The sequence below is a fragment of the Microcebus murinus genome, chromosome 14 (assembly GCF_040939455.1).
Source record: "Microcebus murinus isolate Inina chromosome 14, M.murinus_Inina_mat1.0, whole genome shotgun sequence".
Taxonomy (NCBI): Eukaryota; Metazoa; Chordata; class Mammalia; order Primates; family Cheirogaleidae; genus Microcebus; species Microcebus murinus.
The window spans coordinates 8,143,154-8,170,730 of NC_134117.1; the positions used below are offsets into that span (position 1 = coordinate 8,143,154).

Consider the following 27,577-nt stretch of genomic DNA (forward strand, 5'->3'; position numbering starts at 1 on the left):
TGTGACTTCTCCTGAGTCACTGAAACTCCCTGGAATGTCATAACCTCTCGTATCAGCATGGTGTCCTGGCTACTCAGGCAGGACCAACCCCAAATCAGAAACCTTTATAAAGTGTTTCCCAATCCTCCCTACTGAAAAACTGATCTCCCAAAACCTTTATGTTCAGTTCATTTGAGTTTAACAAATGTCTTTGAGCACCTACTACGTGCCAAGCCCCCCCCTGGGGGGAGGGGCAATGGCAAATGACTCTTTGGATACCTGTGGCCCCAGGGCTACCTGTGTATGTGTTGTGTCTCCCCAGCCAGATTGAAGGATCCTGGATGGAACAGAGCATCCTCCGGCACAGTGCCTGGAACATAGCAGGCACTCACTAGACGTCTGGCGAGTGAATTAATGGTGTGGGATATCAGTCGGCCTGGAGAGTGGGCTGGATAAATTTAGAGGATGTGGATAAGCAGGCATGAGCCTCTCACCTAGGCTCGGTGAGGGAGCCGCCTGCACCGGAAGCCGGCTCTGCGTGGAGGGAGCCTGGGAACTAGATGGATAAATGGCAGAGACTGATTTTTTTTTTTTATGGCTTTGAAGGCTAGGAAGAGCCTTTTCAAGTGGCAGTGTCATTTTGGGTACTTTCTCAGAGAAGAGACATGGAAGCCCAGTGCAGGCGTAGCTAGAGGTGAGAGAGACAAAAGGAGGGAAAAACTGGGGTGCAGGTAGCTCGAGTGGACAAGCTGGAAGTTGTCGTGAGCTTGGGCTGTGATGGCAGCTCCTGCTATAAGTAGGGTGGGGAATTTCTTTTTTTTTTTTTTGAGACAGATTCTCACCCTGTCACCCCAGGTAGAGTGCAGTGGCATCATCAGAGCTCACAGCAACCTCAAACTCCTGGGAGCAGGCGATCCTCCCACCTCAGCCTCCCGAGTAGCCGGGACTACACGTGTGTGCCACCAGGTCTGGCTAATTTTTCTATTTTTAGTAGAGGCAGGGTCTCGCTCTTGCTCAGGCTGGTCTTGAACTCCTGATCTGAAGCGATCCTCCTGCCTCGGCATCCCAGAGTGCTAGGGTTATAGGTGTGAGCCACCACGAATTTGATAATCTATATTTTCATCTCTTCCCAGTTTAAAACATGTACACAGCTTATAATTTACAGCATCTATCGTATTAGTTAACATTGACTAAACATTTTCTATGCACGAAGCACTCTTCTAAATGTTTTACAAACATTCCATTAAATCTCCTCAACAACCCTATGAATTATACCCTTTTTACATGAGAGATAGCAGCATGGACAGATTTAAAAACTTATCCAAGCTCACAGGGCCAGAAAGCACCCAGTTCGGGCTTGAATGATCCAGACCTTTTGGGCCCTAAAGCCCATATTCCCAAGCTCAAGCCTGACTGGACATGGAGATGAGAAATGAGGCCCAAAAACTTAAAGGATTCGAGAAATTATTGAAACCCTTCTTAACACCCAATATGTTTTAATAGATGTGTTTGAATATGAAACATAATCATATATGTATAATTACTTGCAAAATAAAAAGTTTGAGTATAGTATAAACTTTATACTCGACTGTCATTCTGTGGTTGGTGAGTCATGTTTTTCCTTTACAGTTAATAAGAATAATATTCAGAGTATTCGTTGGTCAAGAGTATGTCCAAATATTCATTTGTGAATACAAGTGGGAAAACTAAGTAATAAAGGACATTAATGTTTCCCCTCCCAAAGCCACAAAACAATGATAAAAATAATTGAAATGGTGTGTATTTTAAATTAGTTCCAAATTAAATCAAAATTTCCTTAAGAGGACTAGAGGTGGCATACACATTAAAACCAAGAATATCAAATTTATAAATCTGGTTTTTATAGTTAGATACAGATTTTCAAATTAGAAAGCTTTCATGAATCAAGTCCAGATAATTTTTATGCAATGCCAAGTATTTCAGGCTAAGATATTATTTTACTGTACATTTTACAGCACCGTTCAGCAACATTAAAGAAATCACGAGTGAAATCAAATACCTCCAGTGCTAAAGATCAATATATCAGCCAAAGAACATTTTTTTAAACAACTTACTGGATTATTCCATAGACAAATATTACTTCTTTATCCATTTCTCTCCAGAGTCCCACAAATCAGAGCCATGATTTTAAAGATCAATAAATTGGCTAATGCTTTTTTTTTTTATAGAAAACAAATCTTACAGAAGATATTTGACCCAACTTCCTTAAAACTGACCATGACTATGCATTCGGTGATCATCACAGCAACATCTCATCAGTGCTTGTATTGCATTAAACAGAGTAAAAGCTGTATTTATCTGGATTGAATTCAAGCCGGTGTGCTGGTGAACTATGTCAAATACCCATACTTTCCCTTTCAAGCTTGTAACAAGGCATGAGCAAAATGGACCTGAGGCATGAGCTGCAGTACCTGCTTCGGGAAGAACACCAGCGTGGAGGAACAGCAGCCACAGGAGGAGGGCTTGGCCGCCCATGTTGGGAGGGCTTCCAGCTGCTGGAAAACCTGGAGTCCCAGCTTTATATACTCTGCAGGTTCCTCTGGTGGGGGCGGGTCAGTGCAACCTGATGCTCTTCTCAGCCTTGGCTTGGCAGGCGTTCAGAACAGCAGACAACTCATTTGCTTTGGCATTTTGTATTTGCTAAGGGAGAAAGGGTGACTCTACCTATTAGAGGCATTCCATGGAACAGTGGGAGGTTGAAATCAGAGGGAAGAGAAAGCAAACCACTTGCCGGTACCTGGTTAGGCAGGTGGGACCCTCCTGACCTTTCTGTCCCGGGGCAAGAGGCCACCAGGAACCCTAGACCTCCATGAGGCACCATTTCCTTTAGCACGTGGCCATTCCCGGTGGAAGAAGCTGCTGAAACTCTTCTCAGCTTCAGCGCCTACACCCTCCCTCTCCTCCTTTCTTCAAGTTTCCTCTTATTCCCCAACCACATAGGTTCACTCCATTCTCAAATTCCACGGCATTCACTTGACTCCTCATTTATTAACTCTAAGTACATTCTGCCTTGATTGTCAATACTTGTATTTTGGCCCAATTTCCTCCATTAGCTTGTAAACTTTGAGGACTCCTCTTTATGTTGTTTATAGTCTCACATATCATATTGCTAACTTACCATAGGCCTAGCAAGATGCTGTCTACTCAAATATTTGTTGGATTGAACTTTGCAGTACCCGGGGATATCTGATGTTCTTCAAATTATTGCTTCCCTAACATATATTTTCTCTTGACTTAGATCAATGGCTTATAGTAACAAGTTATCCCATAATCTCAAAGAATTCTCTGTCCTGAGCCTTGTATAAAACAGTCTTCTGATAGGGAATGAACCTTCAGGTCTATGTCATGCCACCCTGAATATGCCTGATCTCAGAGGCTAAGCAGGGTCGGGCCTGGATAGTACTTGGATGGGAGGGAGCACACACCTGCTAGAGCATGTGTCTAACTCCATATCCCTATGAATGGAACAATGGAGTGGACAAGAAGGTCTTGTAGACTCAGTGGGCCCTGGGTAGTGAGAAGGAGTTGCAAGAACATAGTTTTCCCATCTGACTACTCCAATCTTACTTATCAAGACCACTTGGCAAGTTGGGTGACTCCAATGTGTTGATCACCAAGTCCAGCAGGAATGTCTTCTGGGCTCCTCCTGTGTGTGGAATACCAAAGATTGGCCAGGTGCACACCTGGTTCTGATGGCAAAAATTAGGTCATGGGTAGAGTTGAAGAAGGGTGAGGGCGGGGGCTTGGGTTTACAGGGCCTGGGGCTTGTTCCTTCCATTGTGATTTGGGGTAATCCACTTAGTTTCTCTAAGCCTTAGTTTCCTCATCCAGAAAAGTGAAATAATACTATCTGCCCTGCTTACCTTAGAGGGTTATTGGGAGAATGCAATTAGGATATAGGGGAGATTTGCACACTATACAAGCAAGAAGATTACTGTTTCTCAGCAGGTGTCCTTATAAGAGAGATTTTGAGCTTTTCTGACAGTCCTCAATGCTATTAAGTGGCAGAATAAATTCAATCAAATTTAGCCAAAGCAGGAAAAAAAATAGGCATAGAGGGAAAGAAGGTGTTACATAGACAAAAATAACTGTAGCTGTCATAATATTTCATAGACCAAAAGTGAAGCTCTGTTTATTTTCCTATAACTCAACCTTTCTTTGGAAATTCCATTCTGCCAGAGCAGACTACAGAATTGAAAGTCAATATAAGTTTCAGCCATTTCAGGTTTATTATTAGTAAATCCATGTTTTGTTTTGTTTTCTTCCTTTTTATCCTTCTATGTGCCTGGAAGCTGAAGCAGGTTGTAACCATTGGGTTGCTGGGTGTTGGCTTCTGTTCACACCGCCCCCCTGTGAGATAGATACCCAGTCTTGTCCCATGCTCAGACATGATTGCCCCTCCCACGCTGGTCCTTGTTGAGGTGTCGGCAGTCCCACCTGGTCCCAGGTTGTAGGGTCCTCGCTGCTTCCTCAACAACCCTGGTCCTACCACACCTCTCCACCGTAGGGTCCCCCGGCTCCCTTGCTCTCAGACACATTCCTTCTCCCTCCTCTAACCTCTGCAACCTTTCCAGGCCTTCTCCCCGAGCCCTTTATCTTTGACAAACCACCCAGCCCTCTCTCCTGTCACCTTCACCCGGGGGGCAACGGGGAACTTCAGCAATGGTGCCGCCTTCCCAGGCTTCACATGGTGAGAGGGACTCAGGTTCTTCTTTTAGATCCCCAAATCCTCCAAACTATCTGGGCATTCTGCTGTCCCATGGGCATCAGAGGCCCACCAGCATCAACCTCCTGTGTCACTTCTGTCTGCTTAACACTCCAGAGGACTTTCAACCAGATGAAACTTGTTCCAGATATTTCTTATTTCACATCTTTTGATCAAAAGTCACTAACATGATGTTTTTACTTTTTGGTGTTATTGCTCCTACAGGTGATGGAGGGCAAAGGGAGGTGTGGTCAATACTTTACAATATTGTCTCCCCATACGGTGGGATAGTCGACTCTCGCGCTTAGAAACCACCTTGCTGGGGAAATGGAGCGAGGCTTTAACGCCAGAGACAGAGGTCTGTTGTAGCCTGTCTTAGCTGTACCTTTGCAGCTCCCCGAGCCTCTGTTCTCTCACATAGGAATAGCGACGGGCTTCTCACAGGGTCGCTGTAAATAATCAAGAATATGTACGAAGAGCATCCAGTAGAAATCCTGGAACATAAATGACAGTGCTGTCCCTAATTGTTATTGCTAAGAGCAACTGCCCCTCCCTACCCCGTGGAGCTGATATAAAACCACGTGAGATGCTATGTGTGGAAGGCATTTGAGATATTTTTTATTACAGTGAGTGTTGAGAAGTTGATTTTTACAACTGTTTTTTGTTTTTTAACTGCTTTTTGTTTTAAACTATTTTTACAAACAGTTTATTATAACGGACCTGAGTCTTGGACATTCCAGCCATGAATATTAGAATTTTGGATAAATTGGATTAGAACAAAAAGCTCATTAAGGGTGGTACTCTACCGCACTGAATATTCACACACCCTGGTGAGTAGTCGATCATTTTATTAGGATGCAGTTCCAACCAGGCTGCTGTGGAAGGCATGCCGCCTTCCCTGCAGAAGCCCTCAGGGTCCCAGGTGGCATCTGCTTGCAGGTGTGGTATCCAGGTGTGCATACTCATATGGCCATGCTGGGTTTCCCTCTGAGTAGGCCTGGTTCCTCAGAACTAAAGGAATCTGGAAAAGTGCAGATTTAGAGAAGTGCAGGAAGGATGCACCTTTCATGGCCATCTGGGAAGTCTCAGTGGTGTCCTGGAAGTGGCTCTAAGAAGGTAGTGGCCTTCACGTGAGCAGCGAAGACATGGTGCTATTTATTGCTGGGGTAACGTGGGCCAGGTGGGGAAATCCTACCTACGCTTCCCTCCTTCCCTTCTTCCTTTCCTCTAATAAATACCCACGGAGCACCTGCTATATCCTGGACCTCATTCTAGGCACCGGGGATATATCAGTGAACAGAACACACAACATCCCCTGCCCTCGGGGAGCTCCACCTTCTAATTGGCCAAGACAGAGAGTACAAACCAAGTGAAGCACAGGGCATGGCACAGGTGGCAAGTGCTTTGGAGAATAACCAAGCAGGAAAGGGAGAGGGAACGTGGGAGGAGAGGAAGAACCTAGAAGCAAGGTGGTCAGGAGAGGCCTCATGGAGAAGAAGGTAACATTTAAGTAGAGACTTTGGGCTGGGGTGAGTGAGCGAGATCTCTCGCCGGGAGGGAGGAGGAGTCGGGCAGAATCGACCTGCATCAATTTGGTGCCAGCGTTCAAAATGCTTTCCTGGGCCAAGTCATGCCGGGGCCTAGGACACTATGGCACCAACTTGGGTTCACGGGCCCATGGGACAAGGAGAAATGAAGTCACAAGAGGCCACCAGGGGCCTAAAAGGGCAGGTTCTAGTGTTCTTTGTAATGTTAATGTTGAATAGCTGATTTTAATGCAATGTCAAAAGACTTTCCATTTTGTCATTTTAGATATTGTGTTAGCTCAGGGAGAACATACATTTTAGCTTTACTTAGCTGCGAGGACGACCAACACAACATAACGCCAGTCTCATGGTAAGAAACTCTGAGTTCTAGTGTCCTCTTCCTCCGCCTACTGCTTGTATGACCTCAGGCAGGTGCCTCAACCTCACTGAGCTGCCCCCTTTGTAGATAACAGTGTTGCACCTGCCTGAGGCAGGAGGAGGACCAAATAAATGACCCTTGGCATCCTCTCCAGGACTACATTTGGGCCTTGCCCTTTTCACCAAACACTGTGTGACGTTGTAAAGGAACACAGGTAAAAAAAAAAAAAAGAAATCCTAATTAAATTCTATCAAAAGCTGATGATATAATTTATAAATTTTATTTGTTAGCATGATGAAAACAACACATGTTCACTAAATAAAACTGTGTAAAGTACGTGAAAATTTGCAGAAGCAAATAAAACCAGCATCCCCAAGCTATACAATGTTAGTATACGTCCTCTAAAGCTTTAAAAAAAAAGGTATACATGCCATTTCTTGTGGCTGTTATTAATTCTCTCATCACTGGTTTTGGGTTCACAAACTATATATGGTGGTATGGTCCTATATTCTGATTTTTTTAAAAAAAATTTTCACAAGAAATTTCCAGTTTTAATGTTCTTTGAAAACATGATTATGATTCTGAACAGCTGGGTAATATTTCATTCGGAGAATGCATAATTTATTCTACTTTTCTATTGTTGGCTACTGATGGGCATTGTTTCCAGTATTTGGTTAAATTAGATGTATTGTAAAGCGACAGATTGTCTAAGACCAGCAAGTTGTTTCGGAATAGCCCCTGTTGCATTCTTTGGCTTCCATCGGTCCCTGGACAGCTGACTTGCTGTCCAGTTTGTCTTTGGCTTCTCCCTGGAGCCTCTCGACACTTCTCTCTTGTCTGTAGCGGGGCCTGGGCTCTAAGGAGCAGGTTGCTTGAAGTACTGACTGGGGACAAGGGAAGGATCCGTGAAGAAGCTGCCCCTGAAAAGTGGTAAGATTAACATGGAACTCCTACCTGCCAGTTGTTTTCCATGTACAGACACAATAGATTCTTTCACTGGAATAAAACGAGGTCAGGTTGCATTATGTTGACATTTAAAGAAATTGAGACATCCCGTCCTTCATGAGTGTTCGAAAGAAAACATTAGTTTCATTGGTTCCCATTTCAGACCAAAGCCCCATTTATTCCGCTCGATTTGTGCCCAACTTGCAGAACTTCACTGGTCATTCCGGAGGTTAAATCCAGGTTAAAGGCAGAGGTTACAGACGAAATCCTGCAGGACCTGGTCAGCCTCTTGGTTCCTGGGTCTCGGGTTGTCTGATGAGGCCTGGTCCATGAACAAAAGTTCTGAGAAAAGGGAATTTGGAGGAAAGAGACTTTATCCTAGTGAACACTTTGTAAACTGGGGAGATGTAGCCTCCATAAATTGTGTATTCCAGAGAACAAAAGGAGGGCTCAGGTTTTATAGCAAAAATCCCCACCTAGGTTCCCAGTCAGGACCATTTATGCAAATAAAAGCTTAAAACTTGTTTAGTCCTGATTGATGGACACAGGGGAATTCTGGATGGTTGATACAGCTGAGCCCTGATTGGTGAGCTCTGATTGGTTGGTTCTGGTGAGCTCTGAGAGTCTCGAAGTTAAAAACATGTGAGTTTGGGGGGAACTCAGAGTACACGTGTGACCTCTAGTCAGAAAATGGCCACTTGGGTCTGCTTTAAATTTAGGTCCAGGTAGCCATTCGGGATTCATCTTGAAGGATTGTATCTTTTAGGTTTATATTCGTTATAGGGACTAACCTAGAACAGCTGACAGTTACTGAGTGCTCCTTGTGGCCCCAAATTGTGCTCAGTGTTTTACACACACAGCACTGAACCCTCCCAGCACTCTAGGAGGTAGACAGTGCGCATTTCCCATGTGTCACGGGTGTGGGGATTTGTAAAGCTGACTTGGCAGGTTGCTAGTTTATTTCTGTCTCCCTGATACCCAGATCAGCAGGATTCACTTGAGATTTATTTTTAAATATAAATTTGTAGAAGTTCACACAGCTAGCTAGGGGTGAAGACAAGATTTTAATCCAGGGATCCTGAGCTGCAGCCCAGAGTTGGGAAAAAACACACACCCCTCCCCAAAAGACGGTGGTCCGAGTAACATGTTTGTATTAATGCATGGATAGGATGCACCTTTTACCTGACATAACTGGGACAGAATTTATAATGCCATCATTTATATTTTTGTCACTTCCTTCTAGAAAAAGAATCAAAAGCTGTTATAAAAATGCTTACAATCTAAAAAGATAAAGTCTTTTTTTAAAAAAAACAAACTAAGTGAGGAGGCCAAAGTGAAACAAAAATAAAAGCAGGAAAAATCAACTGAAGCCGAGAGTAAACACTCGAAGGAGGAAAGTAGATTAAAAGAGTAAACTAAATTTGAGAAGGGCATTTGTTACACAAATAAAGCAAAATAATTGTCATGTAACTCCCTCTATTTGCCCAGTATTTGTCTGCTGCTCTGAGCGTTTCACATTCATTATTTCATTTTAACTTCCTTGATAGTTCTGCGAGTAAGCAGAAGAGATGGTCCTGTGTCCATTTTACAGATGTGGAATCGGAGACAAGGTGAAGTTGGCTCTCATGCCCAGGGTCAGCTGCTGAGAGGGTGAAGATGTAGAATGGGAGCTCGGGTCACCGGTTCTCATGTTCTCTGCCTCCATGTCTCCCTTTTAAGTAGCCACATGGAACGCTGTATCTCTTGACAATGAAAAGCAGGTAAGTATTCCTTCTCTCTAGGGTGGGTTAGAACTTTATTATGGTTTCTGGTATGAGCTTTAACTTCAAGCCTGTAACACTAGGTGAGAGATTATTATTGTCTACATGGTGGTCATTGTCACATGGCTCCACCAACCCAGTCACTTATCACAGCCCCTTGCACAAAAGTTGGCCTTCCTGGCCCATGAAGTAGATGCTAAATCTGTCTCCTAGACCACTGTATCTTCTAGTTAAAAAAAAAATAACATGTTAAAAATTTTAGTATGCTAGTGATTAAAAGATAATCTTGAATTTTAAAGATTTTGATGTTATATTATTAGTTCACCAGGGCTGTCATCACAAAGTACTGCAAACCGGATGGCTTAAGCAATAGAAATTTATCGTCTCACAGTTCTGCAGGTGGGAAGTCTGAAATTAAGTTACTGGCAAGATTGGTTCCTTCTGAGGACAGTGAGAAAGAATCCACTCCGAGACTGTCCCCTAGGTTCTGGTGTTTTTCTGTCAATCCTTGGTGTTCCTTGGCATGTAGAAGCATCACCTCAATCTGCCTTCATCTTTTCTTGGTATTGTTCCTGTGTGCATGTCTGTCTCCAAATTCCACCCCCATACACCTTTTTAAAAATAAGGACACTAGTCACATTGGATTAGGACCCGCCCTAATAACCTCATTTTAACTTGATAACCTCTATAAAGACACTATCTCAAATAAGGTCACATTCTGGGGTATTAGGGGTTAGGACTTATGAATCTTGCAGGAGACAGTTCAACCCATTACATATAGCATGAACTGGATGCTCAACCACCAGAAGCAAGGCTGAAATCTTCACCTTCCGTGACAAACAGAAGACACCGGATTACAAAGCGAAAGCCTTCAGAGGCGAAGTGGAGAGCTCCAAGTCATGCTCTGCTCCCTCATCGCCACGTGCCATCTCTTCATCCCCAGTTCCTTCGTCTTGTCCCCACGTCCCTCCTCCTGCGGTTGTTTGACCTCTGCGGGGTCAACTGCTTCGGGAAGGACACACGTCTCTTGATGTCGTCACCATTCTACACACCCCCACTCCATCCTTTTCATCCTTTAGCTGGCCTCGTTGGTGGGATGTTTCCACTTCCTTGTCCCGCACCGGACGTGCTGAAAGAATGCCCGAAGCCTCCACTGCCCGCTGACAGTGAGTGAGGTTGGGACACGCGGCGACAACAAAGACAGCCCAGACGAGAGAGAGTGACTGCTGCCGAGGTGGCTCTGGCGATGCCCACCGGCTGCAGCTGCCGCAGAGGTGACGGCAGTTGACCTGAGCGATGGGGCTGAGGTGACGGTGGTGGAGGTAGAGGCTGCCAGCCCCCATCGTGGGGACCGCAGTGGGTGACAGTGGTCGAGGCGACTGCCGCTATGAGAACCACAAGCTTTGCCTGTGACTGGGAGGCACCACGGGGCGATGGTGAGCCCAGCAGCCGCTGTCAGGCTCCACGGATGGTTCTTCTTGTTTTGACACTGTTATTCACCAGCTAACACTAATGTCCATAACCAACACTGGCGTGAACAATACATGCCCATTTAAGGAATCAATGGATGCTTGGACAATAAGGAGGCAAAGCACTGCCCACCCCAAGCATGAGCTCAGGGGGCCATTTGGAGCTTCTCAGCGCTGACCATTAGGCCTCTTCCCAGGACTCTGTTTCAAGGCACACAGCTGATAGATCATGAGACGTACTCTCCTTGGGGTTAGATCCACATAAGATGTTCTGTAATCCCTCCCTCTTACCCACCGCGTCCAGGATCCTTAGGAGATGCTTTGCCAACCAGGTGTTAAGATAAGACGGTTTCATGTTTGTGTACCATAACTCATGTGATCTTTTTATACATGCTCAATTAGGTTCAGCCTTCTTGAAAAAACATGACTCCCCCCTGGGTGAGCCGGAGAGGGGAGAAGGGTATACAAGGGACAGTCAAAGAGAGACTGCCTCTTTGGACCACCCTGTCGGGATACAGAGAGAAGCCTGTGTCCTTAATAATGACCCTTAAGCTCCACCTCAACTTGTAGAAAAGGCCAGAGTCTCACACAGGAATTTGCAGTCCTGGGAAAGCAAGCGGGGCTGCTTCTAGACAGAGGACACACCGTGTTTCCAGGCAGGGAGAGATAATTGGGGTTCTATGTCCTGCACTGTGTGAAACATGTGGGAGGTTCCCCCCAAGATGATGATGATACAAAAGAAGATGATGATGGCAGAGTTTCCTGAGAAAATGAAGGTGACCCAGGATTGGACCTGCCAGCAGGGCTGGTGGTCAGCCAGCGCAGATGGGTACAGCTGTGCCATTGTGGAAAGACTGCAGATCTTTCTTCCTGCTGGGTAATGAAACCCCGAGTGTTTCCTATAACTGCTCGGAGCCCCAGCACTTTCCTTAATTCAGATCTCCCAACATAAAGTGTGAACACAGAACTGGATGGAGTGAGCAACCGTGCTGTGCCTGGTACCAGGCTCCAGTATTTCTAATATCACCATGCCTGTCGCAATAGGTTACTGGTTTGGGAAACAAATATCTTCCAATAGCTTCTATTAATACTGTTTTAAATACTTGTATATTTAAATGAGTTAAGGCACATACAGCTAGTAGACTGGTGCCTGCTTGTAGTAAATATTCAATGTGTATTAGTTATTATCATTATTATTAAATTTGATGATCCTTATTTTAGACCAAACGTGTCATTTAAGGGTGGTGAGAGTGGAACTGCTACACCTTTGTCTCTCAATATTTTCCTGCTTGACTTTCCCCAGCTTCATATTCGATTTCAATCTCCTTATCAGACTTAATTTGCATCATTCTGTCACCACAGCATTTCCTGGGGAATCTGACCTCAGATTATATTGAGATTTGTGTTTTTTGGTTTTGTTTTGCTTTTTCTAATTTTAAGTAATATGACCTTGGGCAAATCATTGAAGCTTTCTCCAGTACACTGGCTTCTTTGTCTGCAAAACTCTGCAAACCAGACCTCCTAAGAGAGAATGAGTAGGAGGGGTCTCCTGGGGACCCCTGCCCTGGCAGGGATGTCCTGCTGGGCGGGGCAGCCCTAGCCCCCTTCACACAGGTTACCTGGGCAGTGGCAGCTTCTACAGGTTCTCCTCTCCAGTCTTCTCTGACATCCAGCATCTTCTTGTACAAATCCACAAAACGGGGCCACCTGGGGGCATAGACCCCATAAATGCAAAATCACCCTTGCAATTCACAGTCCCTCCGCCTGGTGTTGCAGGTGGGGAGGGACAGGGGACTTCTATTACTTGAGCAGTCGCTTTCCTAGTAGTTTGATTCTGACCTGTTTGCTTTCCCCATCAGTCTCCCCTGCTGTGTCTTGGCCACCCTCTCCCTTAGTCTTGCCTAAGCCCCCGCAGGTGGGAAGCCACACAGCTGGGACTTGGACCTGGGCACTTCCCTTCACTGGGAGGCTATCGTTGTCTTCCTAGCATGATAAAATCTGGACTCTTTCTCTTCTTTGTTTTGCAAGTATTTACATTCCTGGCAAAACCTGCCAGTGTAGCAGCTTCTAACATGGAAATTAAAGTAGGATATATTAGTCTATTTAAATGCAGTTCTCTTTAAAGGAGGACCTTTTTCTCTGGATTTGATTTCTTTAGTATTCACACATTCTTCCTTCACTGCCCCATTATGTGGGTTACTCTATGTGTGATGCAGGGCTCTGAGCTGACGAGTCCAGGGTCTGGGTCACCCGACCATATCAGCGATAGGGGGTCTCCACCTCTGCTGTGTTCATGATGCAGACCACGATTTGTTTTTCTTATTTGTGCTTAACGGCAATTGCCTTTATTTTCCAAAATCAACCTTGTTAGCTGATGAATAATAGTGTCCAAAACAAGAAGAACCATCCATGGAGCCTGCCAGTGGCTGCTGGGCTCACCATCTCTCCCCAGCAGAGGTCACCCTACCTGGAAAATTCCTACAACTGGCTTCTGTTCACCTAATCTACTGCTTCCAATGCAGTAGATTTGCAGAAAACAGGAGGCGGATAAACTTGTATACTCCTTCCCTAAATTTTCATGCACCTTATCTCTCTGAGCACCCAAGTTTTGCCCTATAGGCGGGGGCTCTGAGCCCCTGGATATCAGGAGTTGCCAGTGACTCCCTCCCTTGCACGGTAGCTTGCACCCTGAGCTGCTGTGTGCCTGTCGCACTCCACCCATGAGATCTTCTGCAAGGGAGGGATCCTGCCGTCTCCTCTGTATCTCCAACATCTAGTGGAGTCCAGCTCATGATGCCACTCAAGTAGATAAACAAATGCACACATGAATGTGTGAATACCAAAGAAATCAAACCCAGAGAAAAAGGTCCTCCTTTAAAGAGAACTGCATTTAAATAGACTAATATATCCTACTTTAATTTCCATATTAGAAGCTGCTACACTGGCAGGTTTTACCAGGAATGTAAATACTTGCAAGACAAACATTTAATGGTTAATGTATCCCATAGGATGCTTTTGTGAATAAGAAAAAAAAAAAGAGAGAGAGAAAAGTTTGTCCATATGCTATTCGAATGCCAGTCTCTTCCCATCAGTACCTCCCAACCCTAAATGTGCTGGGGTTTTTGCTTCTGTATTTGGCGGTGCCTTATTGCTCTGGGGACCCTGATCTGCCACCAAACCACATGACCTGAGTGATTCCTCCTTAGCCCTTTCTCTGTAACCCTCCCCAGGTAGAATAGACCACCTGGTGAGCCAGCCCCTGGTAAGTACAGGGGATGCACCTCCCAGCATGGCCAATGCTTTGTCTCCCCCATGGAGTCACCCAGATAGGGGACAGAGCTGAACTGGATGGTCACTTGGGCACAATGAGACGAGTGGAACCTGGGCCCTACTAACCCCATCCTTCCCCATCATGGGAAGAAGAACACTGCAACCTCTAATCTTGTCCTGGTGTGGGCCGGGGAGAGTCTTCTCTCCTGTTTTATTTGTGTCCAGATTTCACAAGAACTGACCTGCAGGAAGGCGTGCTCCACACGCAGGGGCGCTGCCCAGCCCCCTTGTCCCTGCCTTGTCTGGTTGTGGTGGCACCAGCTGGGGTTTGCCTGGCGCCATCTTCACGCCAGGCTTATACAGGAAGTTGTTATTTAAAGATAAGGGAAACCGCAGTTAACACCCTTCCTCTGTAATCCAAGGGAGTCTCGGAACTGCTAAGTCATTTCTGTGCTGGGCTGTGGAAGGGTAAGAGGATCCCCAGCCCGATTCTCCAGGGAAGCCGCTAGGGCCTGCGAGCTCAGGCGCCATCCCAGCTCTGGGCTCCGGCAGGAGCTTCCGGCTTCATGGGAAGTGGGCAGGTTGCATAAGCACGGAGCTAGAGGTGCCTCCCACAGTGACAGGGGACAACAAAACACCCAACTCTCTCTGCAGCCAAAAGCCAAGGTAGAAAGGGTAATTTAAAGCTAGAAAGGTATCATTTTCAAATGAAAAATTTGAAGGTAAATTGAGACACACACACACACACACACACACACACACACACACACACTATTCCCTGGGGATTAACTGTAAAAGTCACGAGGGATCTTTTTGGGATGATGAAAATATTCCAAACTGAATTATAAAGACAGTTGCACGACTTGGTAAATTTACTAAAAATCCACTGAATTGCATGCTTAAAACAATTTTATGGGATGTAAAGTATACCTCAACAAAGTTGTTTGTAAAAAATGAAAATGTTTTGCATGCTGCCTCATTATTTTAAATGGTCATACAGGTCTCACTGTCCCACAGAGAAAGGCCCCAACTCTCCCACATGGCCTAACAGGCTGTCCCAACCTTTGCCTGCCTCTCTTTCTGGCCCCTTCCCCTGCCAAGTCCCCACGTTCCCTCTCCCCCTGTGAACTGCTTCCAGTTCTCCAGTGTCCTCTGTCTGGAATGCCCATCCCTCCCTGCCCACCTGACCCCTCCTCAGTGAGTTAGGGTCACTCTGTGAGTTAGAGCAGGTGTCCCTTCCTCTACAGAGCAATCGAACCACACCTGGTCCGCCAAGCTGGGCAGGGGTGTGATCACCAGCGTGAGACTGCTGGGCCCCACGAAGCTTGCCCGAGCCCTCTCCCCTGGGGCTTTGCTAACTCCTGCTGATCCCAGGGTCCTGGCGTCCTCAGAGGCACTGTCCACCCTCCCTCCCTCCCTCCCCTCGTCCCTCAACCCAGATACAACTATGGCCAAGACCAGCCTGGAGCAGTCAAGGCTCAGGATGTAGCCACGGTCAGTGAGGAGCTTGGACCACAGATTCAGCTCATCTCTGGCTGTGTGCCCCCCCCCCCCAAGGCTCCTGGTTCTCGACTTTGCTCCCAGCCTGCCCCATGAGGAGCACCAGGGCCACTTGCAAGGCTGGCTGGACCTTTCAAGGTCTAGACACGAGAGAATGAGACCCAGGGAGTGGCAACAGATCCCTCTCCCACCAGCGTAAAGTCCTTCCTCTGCATCTCCTTTCCCTGCCCGAGGACTGGCCTGGTCCTCACGCCTCTGCAGAGACCCCACCTGCTCCCCGTGGAAGGGGCCTCCCCTGAGCGATTCAAGCGGGCAGCCAGAGCAGAAGCCAGGCCAGATCTTGAAAGGCTTTTCTTTTTCATTTCACAGGTACATGCTGAGTACCTGCTAGGTGCCAGGGACCACGCTGGGAGGGAGCAGCCGAGGGTGTCACCCAGGCCAGCTTCCTTTCACACTTTACCATCATGCGATTCACCTGGGGAACTTGGTGAAATACAGATTGTGACTCAGTAGTTCCGAGGTGGGGCCTGAGAGTCTGCATTTCTTGGGTGCTGCAGAGACATATTTTGAGTGGCACCTCTTACCGAGTGCTCTCACACAGAGTCACAACTTTGGCCTCACCTGGTTACTTGTTAGAAGTGCAGATTTTTAGGTCCTACCCCAGACCTACAAAATCAGACTCTGCATCTCCAGAACGTCTCTAGATTTATATGCCCGTTAACACTGCAGAAGCACAGACCTAGAATACACTTCCCGCAGTGGGGTGGGCCTGGAGCCAATGGTTTTGCAGAGGTGACTATGATTTTAATGTGCACAGATCCTCATATGAGGTCTGGATGTCACGCAATGTCACGAGGGTGCACCATTCCCACAAACCAGGGGGCTGTCTGCGGAGAGGCTCTTGGTCTTGGGGATGGGGGAGCGGGAGCCGGCAGCTGGGTCTTCAGAGAACCATCATTTAATGGGCTGCAAGATCCACCAGAGGGAGCCAGAGCCCAAGGCTTGGCTGCAGGACAGGCGTGAGCAGGAAGGGAGTCCTCAACTTTTTGTATATTACTTGTTTGTCTACACACACACGTCTTGATAGCCATGATAAAAATAAGTTGAAAAATATAAAGAAAAAGAGATGGAAAAATAAAGTTAGTAAGTGAGGATAGGGAGTTAGTAAAGTTCAAAAGGAAAGGTTTTAGAGGCAATATAGGAGAATATCACTACATATATACACACACATGTTTATAAAAAATATGAACTATGGGAGAGTATCATATCTACTTGGGGTAGGAATTTCTTAAACGATTTCTTAAACAAGACATGGAAAGCACTAACCATAATGGGAAAAGTTGACAAATTAGAGTGCATTTAGCAAAAAATGAGAACTTCCATTCACCCATAGACACCTTTAAGAAAGTAGAAAGGTGAGTCAGAGTAGGAAAAAAATATTTGCAACATATTTACAAAAACAGGTGAAAGGGCTTGACAAAGGGCTTTTGTCAAGAATACATAGTGAAGCCCCTCCATATCGATAAGAAATAAAACCTAGGAAAAAAAATGAACAAAAGACTTGAATAGACATTTCACAAAAGGGTAATCTCAAAGGCCAGTAGAAAAAGTGTTTTCAACCTCATTCATAACCAGAAAAAATGCAAATTAAAGCCACATGAGATACCGTGACCTATTCACCCATGTTGGCAAGATGGGTATGCGCTCCTGGAGGGACTGTGAGTTGGTAGAGACACTCTGAAATAGAGGTGAGAATGTTCTAGTAAATTGGAGCCACACATGCTGTATGACCCAGCAGTTATGCCCATAGGTATGGACCCAGCAGACAATCATGCACATAACCCCAAGGAGACTTGGACAAGAACACTCCCAAGCCAGAAGTGACTCAAGTGTAAGCAACGGAAGAGGCCTTAGTAAGTCATGACATCATCATGCCAAACAGCGATGAAAATGTGTGCACTAAAGCCAAACATATGAGGAGATTTGTAAAAACATGTTTTCATGTTTTTATAAATGAAAAAACATTTTTCATTTGTTAAATGCAGGAGGAGCAGACAGAAAAGAATACCTATTGTATGAATCTGTTGAAACAAAGTTTAAAAATGGGTAAAACTATGTATAGACACTAAAAGCCTGATATTAAAAAAACTATAAAAACATTTAAGCTAATCATTAAAAACTTAATAAATATAAGTTGGCTTGATGGTTAATTTTAAATGTCAACTTGGCTGGGGCGTGGTTCCCAGGTATTTGGTCTGATCTATTATTATGGATGTGAGGGTGTTTGGGGATGGGATTAACATTTAACTTGGTGGACTTTAGGTAAAGCAAGATTGCTTTCCATAATGTGGATGGGTCTGGGTTGAAGCCCAGAGTGGCACAAAAGACTGACCCCACCACTGAGCAAAAGGAAATTCCACTGTCAGATGGCCCTTGGTCTTGAAGTGCAACACACAATCCCCAGCCTGCTGGGCCACCCTGCAGATTTTGGACTTGCCAACCTCCATAATCCCGTGAGCTGGTTCCCTAAAATAAGTCTCTCTCTCTCTCTCTCTCTCTCTTTCTCATTCTCTCTCTCTCTTTCTCTCTCTCTCACACACACACCCTATTGTTTTCTTTTCTCTGGAGAACCCTGACTAATCCAATAGATAAAAGTGCTCAAATATATTAAGAAAAGATGAAATACATATAAGTGACAAAGGCTTCGAGCCAAATAAACAAGCATGAGAGTAAAAGATGAAAGATGGAAAGGAAAGGCAGTTAAAGGGGAGAGTTTGAAAATGAACCAAGAGATGAGGTTGATGACCAGGAATAAAAGTAAGGACAAAACCAGGTGAAAGTCGAGAGTAAAACCTAATATAAAAATGATTGAAGGGAAAATTCTTTAAGAGAAAACAACAGCCAAAAGTCTGGCAATGGAAATGAGAGAAGGAAGTCAGCTAAATGCAGAAGTTTGTGCAACTGAGTGTGGGAAGAATTGATTTTCCCACGGTGTCGAGAGGCATTGCCGTGGTAACAACCTTCGCAGGCAGGCCCTGGCTCAGCCTCCTCTTCCCTGCTGTCTGGAGGAGCCGGCCCCTGCGTGCCCGGGCCTGTCGTGACCCACAGTCTAGAGCTGACCAGGCTGCCCCAGAGGAGCCCCGCAGGCCAACAGCCTGGCGTCACCTCGACATCTCTGCTTCCTTCCTTCTGGTCTCTTTATCCTCTTGCGTATTTTTGTATTTACAGCCTCCAGATCGTACTCTGCATAAGTTTTATATTCTGCTTTTTTTTGCACGGTGTCATGTCGTATTATCGGAAATTTTCCCAAGGCTTAGTGTTTTATGGGTTCACACCATTCCATCATAAATCATTCACTGGTTGTTTCACAAATATTTGTTGAGTGCGCACGACATGCCAGGTGCCGTATGGCTTGTGCAAGGTCACCCGTAATTAGCAGCTGAGTGGAACAAATGGGAAAGTCAGTGGACACAGGGCAAGAGGCTCAGCAACCTTCAGCTGATGTCCAGTTCCCAGCTGGTGCAGGCCACCGTGCCTGTGTGGACGGAGGGACGTCTCTGTGTTGCGGTTGGCTCCATGGATCTGAGCAAGTCCGAGCATCTGCTGTGGGTTTCTGGTGGAGGCAAACGATAGTTTTAGGGCCAGCACTTGTCAGAGACAACATGCACTCTGCTGCCATGAGCTGCTTACTTTTCCTAAATTTATCCTTTTCGAATATATAATACATACACACCGTGCTACATTCAAGATAGTATAATAATATATACAATGAAAAGGCTCATTTCCACCACTTCCTCATGTGTCAGGTACATATTAACTATTTTGATTAGTTTTTTGTGTGTATTATCCTAGAGTTCCTTTATGTAAATACAAATATACATGCTTATTTTTTCCTTCTTAATGCAGAAAGGTCGTCTACAGTTTACATATACATTTTTAACTGGCTGTTTACATTTAACTGTATTTCCTGGAGATATTTCCATATAAACCAAGACCTTCTTTCCTTGCTCTTCATTACTCCGATAGCCCTGTTCTCCTGTATAGTATTCCATTGTAGGGCTAAACATAATTCTCTGACCAATTTCCTATTAATGAACATTTGAGTTTATCATTAAGGTTGTTACCCCAAACAGGGTTGCATGACTAACCTTGTGCATATTGTAATTTGTACACGTAATTGGGTCAAAGAGTACGTGCATTTGTAGTTTGTAGTATATATTGCCACCTTACCTTCCATAGAGGCTGTGGCAACATCCATTCCCACCATTCTTGATCCCACCTTTAACCAGGGACCCAGGACGACTGTTTATTGAGTCAGCAACCCGAGCATCTGCCCCACACCAGGCCCCGTGCTAAAGAACTGCTCTGCAAAGAAGAGTAAGATGCCATTGGCACCTACTTTCAATGGAAGGAGAGACAGATCTATTGGACAATCGAGGCAGTATGAGATACAGCACTATAGCATGATGCAGGAAGTGCTATGAGAACATAGACAAAAGGGTGATTTATTCTGCAACATCCTTGGAGGAAGCAACAATTGAGCTGGGCCCTGGGAGACAAGAAGGTGATCAAGGGGAGAGAGGCATTGGAGATGGGGGGGACTATGAACAGTAGCCCATGTGCTTGTTCCGAGAACCATGGGTAGAGTGGCATTGATCAACCTGAGGGCTCAGGAAAAGGAGGAATGCAAACACCTGAGAGAGAGCGGGCGGGGTGGCTCACGCCTGTAATCCTAGCACCCTGGGAGGCCGAGGCGGGCGGATTGCTCGAGGTCAGGAGCTCGAAACCAGCCTGAGCGAGACCCCGTCTCTACTAAAAATAGAAAGAAATTAATTGACCAACTAAATATATATATAAAAAATTAGCCGGGCATGGTGGTGCATGCCTGTAGTCCCAGCTACTCGGGAGGCTGAGGCAGGAGGATCGTTTGAGCCCAGGAGTTTGAGGTTGCTGTGAGCTAGGCTGATGCCATGGCACTCACTCTAGCCTGGGCAACAAAGTGAGACTCTGTCTCAAAAAAAAAAAACAAAAACAAAACAAAAAAAACACCTGAGAGAGACACTAGCTGCCTGGGGCTTCATCTTGCAAGAAATGAGCAGTCCTGGCAGGCTTGCTAGCAGCGGTGACATGGCCAGATTCCCCCCCAGACACACTCTGCCCAGTCCCCTCCTCTGAACCCCAGCACCCCAGGAGCATGGCAGTGTGTGTCCATTTCACCCCAGGGAATCATTTGATGCCTTAAACTCAGACCTCACAATAGCTCCAAGTAGGTCAGTTATGATGCAAGACCTATTTGTGACTGTCCCTTGGGCTCCCATTAAATTGTCTGAGAAACAAACTCTGGGCATTAACACCTCCCCGCCTAGCCTACCGCTGAAGGATGATCAGAGAATGTGACAATGGCTGTCAGCAGACTGGGAAACAGAGGGCTAGAGACCTAGGGGCACAGGAAAAAAAGGAGGGAGAGGGGAAGTCAAACAAGAAGAATGAAAAGCAAGTCAGAATAGCTAACACCAGCTACTCCTTTCAGCATGAAGATCCCCCGTGTTTCCCAGAGGATCTGAGATCTGCGTCACCACTAGGGTTAGTGTGACCTGAGCTTCAGCCAGGTTCATTCAAGTCAGAAAGAGCCCAAATGGCAGAGTCCACTTGGGGGCCACCCCTGTTCCTGGGGGATCCCAGACTGGCCAGTGTAGACTCCCCCTTTGTGATGTTTTGTTTCCAGGGTTCTAACCCCCTGCTCTCTGCCTTCCAGGATATGGACCAAATTCTGCACATCGGACCCACGCATTGCCCTCGGGAAATACTCCCCCTTGGAAAAAGAGATCATAGTAAGTACCCTGAAGTTCACACACAGACTCCACTCGAGCCACCCAGTTTAGCTAGGGAGAGTCAAGGGTTCAAAGCCACCAGCAACAGAGAAACCTCCCAGACAGTGGACTCAGGTTGGCTGAGTCTGCTAGTGGCTGTTACACTTGCACAGCAAAATAGCCCTGTTTATGAGTTCTAATTAGAAACATAACTTTAAGTGATAGCAAATGATGAAAACTATCACTCCTTGAGCCCCTACTATGCACTTACTTTCACATATATATATTGTCTTGTTGAGGCCTCACAATGACCCTATAATGTCAACAACATTCTTTTGAATTCATAATAGGTAAGAGGAGACATAATAGGTAGTAGGATCTGAACCCAGACTTTGACCCCCAAAGTCCACCCTCTTTCCCACTACATAGAGGCTCAGATACTTTCAGCAATGGGGAGAGAACCAGCCACTAGCTAATTCTTTCCATGGTGCTGTCCGCCCCTGTGCCGTTGAGATTTTAACAATTCTCTTCCCATTGTCAGCATCTAGGTGGCATTCATACCATAGCAGCAAGAAGGCTTTTGGCTTATAAGCAAGAGGAAGAATGGAAAATGCTCAAGAAACTACAGTTGCTGTCTCCAGACTATAAACAGGCAATAGAATATAAAAAACAACATTCCTCTGATTGTGCTACTTGTGGACCCCTAGGAAAAATATGGACAGCAAAGGTGATTGTGCCCCTAGAGGAGCTTAAAATGCCAGAAAGAGAGAAGATGAACATCCACAAGCACATAGAAAGGATGCAGATTGCTCGAGCCCTGAGAAATGAGCAGCTACGGCCCGACATTGAAAAGCTTAGAGGTACCTCGTTTCTATCCGGAGTGGGCCTGGGCTCGATCGCTAAAGACAAGGCCAGGCAAGGGGACACCTGTGACCCCAATTGTTACAATAAGGTTAATCAAGAGAAGAAAGAGGAGGCAGAAGGCAAAAACACAGAAAAACGAGAAGTAAAAATGAACGTAGTTTTCAAGTCAGAAGAACCAAAACCAAAATTAACATACAGCGCAAATGATTGCAAACCATTTCTCTCCACAAAGAAACGGGAGCGATCCATCACGGGCCTAACAAACCGAAATCTCTTCGACTTAGCTGAATTCCCTGGAGATTTAATGCTAATGAATCAGGATTTTATATCACAGAGAGCCCACCCAAGTGATGCGATAAACACCTTCAATCTGGGAGAAGAGAATATCTGGAAACAGCTCATGTACAAAGGGGCTCCTTATCATTACTAACATCTTATTTATTCCCCAGGGTAACCAAGTGTCCTGGTCCTTATTACTCCTGCCAGCTATGCCCCAGGCTCCTTCTCACTCCATCTTCTTCTGGGACCTTGGCTTTTCCTGCCTGATCTCCAGGGGGTCCGCAAAGTAAGAACTGGATGCTGAGGCAACTCTTGGCTGTCGGCTCAAGCCTTCCTTTTCACCTACTTCCATTGGGGCCTGTATCAGTTATCTATTTCTGTGCAAGAAATCACCCCAAAATCTAGTGCCTTAAAACAACTATCATCAATTTAACTTATAATTCTGTGGGTTAGTAATTTAGGCTGGGCTCAGCTGGGCGGCTCTCCTGCTCTCACCTGGGTTCCTCATGTGCCTGCAGCAAATTGCAAATAAGTTAGCTGCCTCTCCTTCTGGGGGCTGGCAACCCTCAGCTGGGTCAATGGGGGTGACCGAGCCACATTTTTCTTCCTCCAGTAAGCTAGCCCAGCCTTGTTCACAGGGCCATTGTGTGGTCCAAGAGAGTGAGTAGAAGTTTGCAAGGCCTGTTAAGATAAATGCTCAGAACTGGCACACAGTCACTCTTGCCACATTGTGTTGGCCAAAGTAAGATGTGAGGCCAGTCCAGATGCAAAGGTGGGTAAATGAACTTCATCTCTTGATGGGAGGCTGTATTGCAGAGGGCATGAACTCAAGGAGGCAGGTCCAGGAGTCCCTGGAGCTGGGACCAGCCTGTGGCCCTGGTCAGGAAAAGAACACTATTCAAGGAGGAGGCTGCCCAAACCTAAAAGTTAGAAGTCTGTTCCATGCCCCCACTTCCTGCCTGGGTGCACTGTTTCTGCCTTGGAAGACAGAGCCAGCCCACCCCAGCCTTTTCTCATCGCCATCCTCCTCTTCAATTCAGCCAGGCGATCCACAGCCTCCCCATCAGGTCAAGGACAGCCACAGGGCAGGCATGGCTGTAGCATGCACAATTCCTCTGGGCATGTCAGGAGGAGGTGCTGAAGGTCTCTGGGGAGGGACAAAGGTCTTGCCTGTGCCCCAAGGTGGCAGATCTAGGAGACAACAAATAAGGCAGTAAGACCCTACCACAACTTGCGCTCTTTTTCATACTGAAGATTAGATGTCAACAAGGAGGATGGCCCAGAGAAGGGCTGGCCCTTCCAGGTATGCTACAAGTTATGAAAATGAATTCTCATGGGAGGGAAGAACTGGAAGCTAGAAGTTGGCTAACGTCTCTCCCCTGTACACTGCCTCCTCTCCACACACACACACACACACACACACACACACACACACACACACACACACGTATCCCTGCTCATTGTGCAGTTCCTACGACAGCTGTCGGCTCCTCACTAGTGATCCTCACACCTGCTCTGAGCCACCCATACAATCAGCCATTCTGTCAGAATTTCAGGGCTAGCTCCCACTTCAAATCAGAAGCACAACACAGCCCACGTAGGACCCGGACATTCAGCTGAAGCTCCTTGCCTTTCTCTTTCCCAGTAATCAAGACTGAAGACAGCTGGCCACTGTCCATGGCCTCAGACAACTGTTCCAAACTGTGGGCTTGCCCACAATGGGCAGGCCATGTTATTGATCCTGAGATATTCAATGAAAGACTGAGATGCCCATTAAACTCTGGGCTATGGACATGGGGGGACAGCCAGACCCTGAGCTGAACAGGGAAGTGGGCCCTCCATCTCCCAAGTATCTTTGGGGTCAAACTTGAGTTCCAGGCATGGGTATGAGCTGCAGCATCTTTGGATATTTAGAACAAATGGGGATTCCCCCCACCCCAAGACAGAAATCTTATCCTGAGTCTAAGCCAGCACATTCAGCATCTGAGAAGCTCCACACATTCACTTATTGTTTGCATCTGAAGTACACAGGGATCCCCCACTGTGATTACCCCCAGAGGTAATCACACTCTGTTCTCAGAGACTCCTACAGAGTTGGGCAGACACTGAACCTGTCCACTGGAACATGCAGCTACCCACAGCAAGGCCTGGTTCCTCTCCAGCTCCCACCTCAGGGTTTCTCACCATCAGTTCATTCAGAGCCCCTACTCCCCTGCAAGCAGAGCGAGAGTCATTAGTAGTGGGCTCCACCCTCTCTTGTTTCTCAGAACAACTCCTCTGGCCACAGCTGCGGGTTAAGAGAAAAGCATCTTGAAGTTGTATTAGTAGCTGCTATGGCCGAGATTTTGTTGTCCCAAAATCATCAGTGGATTTTGACTAAAGAATCACTGTAAGCCAAAGAAATGGGCCAACTTTTCAACTGAGGCAGAGTAAAAAATGTGGGGGGAAGGAAAATATTATTTCCAGTGCTGATATAATGTCCTACATATGTATAAAATTGTGAATATCAAAGCATCATCTGAAAACTCAAGCCAGTTTGAAAAAACTAAAAACTATTTATCCGGACCCTAAAAATTGCCAAGATAAGCTATACAATGCAGTAGAAAATTCTCTGGAGGAGAGACGAGTAAATCAGTGCTTTTCTTATGGCTCTGCTGTCAACCATCTGTGTGGCATGGGTAAGTCTCTAGTCTCTGTGACTCAATTTCCCCATCTGTTAAATGAGTGCATTGAACTAGATAGCTATCAAGGTCCAGTTCTATGATTCATTTAATTAGCTGTGTTTGATGGAGTTAGTGGTTGACTAAATACTTGTCCACTCCTCAATGTCTTCTTAGTGTGCACAGTGACAACCTAAGTATTGTGCTATAAGAAGGCCAGGTGGTGCCAGTGTAGAGATATTTTCACTGAGTCAAATTCTCTGAGATTCTGAAGTCACCTCTCGCAGTAAATCCAACCCTTTGGAAAGGGAAGGGGTAAACATGAGGCCAACATGTTGTCCTACTAGCTGCTGTTGATAAATCTGATACTAATTCCAACAAACATTAATTACCTGGAGCCATCCAGAAATAACTCACAGTTAACCATGTATGAGTGTGTGCCACCTTTTAGGAAATGTATATGAAAATAAATGTAGGTTCAGATTTGAATTTTTAAAGATTCCCAAACTGCCCTGGAATAAGCATGTATTTGTCCTAACCACTCACCTGGAGTTACACAAATACATCCAGATGATAGTGTTTGATAACGAGGTAGGTGACCCCAAGGCTCCACAAGAGTCTTAAGCTCAGCAGAGTATGCTAATGGTGATATGGGATTTAGAAAGCCTTTGGACACTGGCGCTGAGACAAAAGAGACTCCTGGTAATGAGTCATCTAATCTGAAATTTCTAACAACCCCTATTCCCTGAAAACTCTGATTAGCCATGCAGCCTTGGGGAACAAGTGATAGACTACATTTTTACCAAAAGTCTAGTATCAGGTTATCCAATAGACAAAGGCAAAAATAGATGTTAGATAGATAGATGAATGGATTAAAGGAAAAGCATCCAATAGTTGATTTTCAAATAAGCTTAAAGTTAGTCATTACTGAAAAAGTCAGAACTTCTTTGGCCTTCCTTACTCATATAGTTTGGCATTGGTGTTATTTTGAGTTGCTTTCGGAAACAGGCCCATCAGCTTTCCCATTCTTGGAGCTTATGCAGGTTTTAATATGGTCGCCCCAAGACTCAGAAGAGCCCTGTGGGGTCAGGTGGGACTCATCTAGGATGCTGGTGTCTGCAGTGGGTGACCGAGCTGGGGTCAAACAAGCTGGGGGCGGGGTTCCGAGGCAAAACATCTGGTCAGCACCTTGGACATGGCTGGGCTTCCAGCTTCATTTCCTGAAGATCCACTCTGTGCTCCTTCTATAATCACCCCCTGAACTGGCTGCCTTGCCTTCTTCGGGGATCCCTTGGCAACCTGACCTTGCTCCTTCTATCTCACCAATTCTATCTCACCCTTCCACATGTCGTCTGTCTACCGGTATTATCCACTGCCCGAGGAGCCCTTTCTGTAACCAGTACCTAGGCCCAACTTAACTGCCCTACCTCTAGTACCTAACACACTGTATGTACCGCAGTAAACAATTATATAATTGTAATGAGCTGAAATTTATATTCCCTAAGAGCTGGCACCAGAATTTATCTTAGGGTGAATTGTCTTTCTTGGGGGAAAAGACCTTATAATTTAGGCTGGAAGGGGCTGAATTATAAAGGAAGTCTCCTAACAACAGAGGAATGCTTAGACTCTTTGCAGGAGGAAGTGAGAGGAATTTTTATTTTTCTCCTGCAAAGGAGAGGAAGAAAGAAGGGAGGAGAGAAGCTAGTGAGAAGGAATGAGGCTGGGCACTGCGTGGGGGTGAAGGGCCGTGTGACACCCCCACGTGGCAGGGAGGTGTGGGCTGGAGTTTGTGAATTGGGGCAAGGGCTGGGTTTCCTACCAGGCAGAGAGTTCAGAAGAAGACAACATGTGTGGATACAGTGTCTCAGAGAAGGACGTCTATCAGAGTTGGCAGAAATACCAGGGAAGGTTTTGGACTGCAAGCAGGGTAAAATTGGGAAGTTGAGCCTGCCTCATCAAGAGCCTGAGAAGACAGTGAACTCAAGCTGGATTTTGGGTTACAGACTAAATGAACGAGTGAACGAATGAGTGAGTGAATGAATGAAATGTAGGTACTTGGAAGTGGAGGCAGCCTGAATATTGGGTCAGGCATTCATTGTGGCAGTCACCCAGCTGTTTGCTTTAGTCGGCTGATCGTGAGCACAGAGCATGAACACCAGTGGAGACCGGCTGGTACCATGTTCTCTTTCTGGAGACGGCTCCCTCTGTAGAAGGACCCGTCCAGGTTCACCTGTTCCTGATCAGACTGGAATGATCGTGTGTGTGTGTGTGTGTGTGTGTGTGTGTGTGTGTGTGTGTGTATGGCTTGGACTTCATCTTGAACAAACTTATAAATAGTTGAAGAATGAGGCAAATACTCATAAATGATAATACCAGGAGCCCCCCCATCCAA

General features: G+C 45.9%; 1 protein-coding gene and 1 long non-coding RNA gene across 2 annotated transcripts; one reads left to right on the forward strand and one right to left on the reverse strand.

The window, feature by feature from the left end:
- Positions 1 to 18,845: 18,845 nt before the first annotated feature.
- On the reverse strand, positions 18,846 to 20,749 carry LOC105880336 (uncharacterized). The gene is made up of 3 exons (XR_001158153.2): positions 20,622 to 20,749; positions 19,803 to 19,937; positions 18,846 to 19,185 (listed from the first exon to the last, which is right to left on the reverse strand). It is a non-coding gene; the product is annotated as an uncharacterized LOC105880336 (long non-coding RNA).
- Positions 20,750 to 20,897: 148 nt separating this feature from the next.
- On the forward strand, positions 20,898 to 22,700 carry C14H10orf120 (chromosome 14 C10orf120 homolog). Its single transcript, XM_012781292.3, has 3 exons — positions 20,898 to 21,155; positions 21,328 to 21,403; positions 21,924 to 22,700. The coding sequence occupies exons 1-3, from the start codon at positions 20,953 to 20,955 to the stop codon at positions 22,674 to 22,676; spliced, it is 1,032 nt and encodes a 343-aa protein (XP_012636746.2). The 5' UTR covers positions 20,898 to 20,952; the 3' UTR covers positions 22,677 to 22,700.
- The last annotated feature ends 4,877 nt before the right edge of the window (positions 22,701 to 27,577 follow it).